This window comes from Pteropus medius, unplaced genomic scaffold (assembly GCF_902729225.1).
Source record: "Pteropus medius unplaced genomic scaffold, Ma_sr-lr_union100, whole genome shotgun sequence".
NCBI lineage: Eukaryota > Metazoa > Chordata > Mammalia > Chiroptera > Pteropodidae > Pteropus > Pteropus medius.
The window spans coordinates 408,609-410,372 of NW_024352840.1; the positions used below are offsets into that span (position 1 = coordinate 408,609).

Below are 1,764 nucleotides of genomic sequence, written 5' to 3' on the forward strand. Positions count from 1 at the left end.
TTTCTCTGTAACTTTTTTTTAAGTTGCTTCTAAAGTTTAGTCATCTATTTACGACACTGTACACAAGAGGCAAAGTGTTTCATATCATAGATTTCACTTCCAACTCCTTGGACTGTTCATTTCTTTGCCTGAAAGGAAAGACTAGATGGGAAAGCCAGGCAATGCTCAGGCAACTGAAATCAGGATGGGGCAGGGGGCAATGCTAACACCATCCTCATGGGGATGTGCACAAGGGGGCTACTAGTCGCAAGCTGGTTTTTTAGAATTGTTAGCTAGAATCATGGGGCACCACTCCTGGATGCCCGAGCTGTCACAGGCTTCAGTCATCCCCACCACACAGGTACAACAGTGCCTTCTGGTAATCCCCCTTGGTGTCTTGCTGGATGGAGTAGTAGAGGGACTTGCTGTACTTTCTTTTGAATTCACACCTGATTTTCCACATGTCCACTTCACTGTGGGAGACCATGATTCTGAAAAGGACTCCCCTTGCCCTTCTTGGAGTCATACAGTCGGTCAGCAAAATACAGGGGGTTGTTCTGGGTACAATGGACCAGTTTCAAAAAAGCATTTTCCAGGTCTCCCTTGACTTCCTTCTTCATACTCTCTGACATGTCATAAGGGCTATAGCTCTTGTATCTTTCAAATACTTTCTGGAGGTGACACACACTCCGCTCAGTCATGATGCTAATCCATTGTGGAACATCAGTTCCTTTCCTCTTCACTCTAGCATCGTAGAGCTCCCGGGCATCTTGGTCAATCAGTTCATAATCAAAGACAGATCCGTCTTCTGCTCTTCTACCCTTCGCGAGGGCAACCATCAACTTATGGAAGTCATCAAATGTGTCAGAAATAGTGTCCTTCTCCAGATTAGTCTTGTACATTTCCTTGTAGACTGTTAATTTCTTGCAGTTCCTGGTTGGTCCTTGAGCAGATGATCTCAGTGAGAGAGTCCTCGTCGGTCCCCAGCCCCTTCATGGAGGCTTTCAGCTCTGAAGCATCATAGTGAGCAGGTGTTTTCAATAGGCCCCAAATCACTGTCTCCAGGTGGCCAGACAAGGGTGACTTCAGTGCTGATGCAAGTTCCGTTTTGGTCCTTCTCTGGTAGACAAAGGCAATATCCTGTCTCTCTTCGTTGCTGCAGTTGGTCAAAATGTTGACGATGGTGACCTCATTTACTACTTTGGTCTTGATGGCTGTTTTGATGTTCCAAGCATCCTGGTCAGCATCAAAGTTGGTATAGGCTTTGACTGGCCCATGTGCGCTTGACGGTGCAGAGTGATCACCATCCAAGCTGAACTTGCACAGAATTTCGTGAACAGTAGACATTTTGAAAGAAGCTGGGCCAAGTGCAGAGAGCTGAGAGCATCCCCAGATGCCAAGCGGAGCCCTCTGTTTCCTTTGTACAGATGTGTAAACATTTATCGAGATTATAGATACATAAAATTGGAACAGCAGATATTTAGTTTAAAAAGTGTATATACCTTTATGAGAGTTTCTAAGAACAATATTTTTTGGCAATGCAAATTACTACCAAATTTTTATTAAGGTTTTACTTTCTTATAAAATTATGTTAATAGTGTTTTTTAAAACTTTTTTTTAGTACCTGATTACTAACAGAAGTGAACATATTTTCATGTACTTACTAGCCATGTTTTGTGGGAAATGTCTGCTAAAATCTTTTGTTATGTTTTCTAGGGGATATATTGTCTTATTCTTATCGTTTTGCTGCAGTTCATCATTTTTTCTAGATTAAAATTATATTTC

The 1,764-nt window shown here is 42.3% G+C and overlaps 1 protein-coding gene across 1 annotated transcript; it reads right to left on the bottom strand.

Moving 5' to 3' along the window:
* Window positions 1–319: 319 nt before the first annotated feature.
* LOC120592511 (annexin A2-like) lies at window positions 320–1,361 on the bottom strand. Its single transcript, XM_039850238.1, is given in 3 exon segments — window positions 320–482; window positions 484–894; window positions 896–1,361. Coding segments are annotated over 3 exon segments (1,005 nt in total). The 5' UTR covers window positions 1,327–1,361.
* Between the last annotated feature and the right edge of the window lie 403 nt (window positions 1,362–1,764).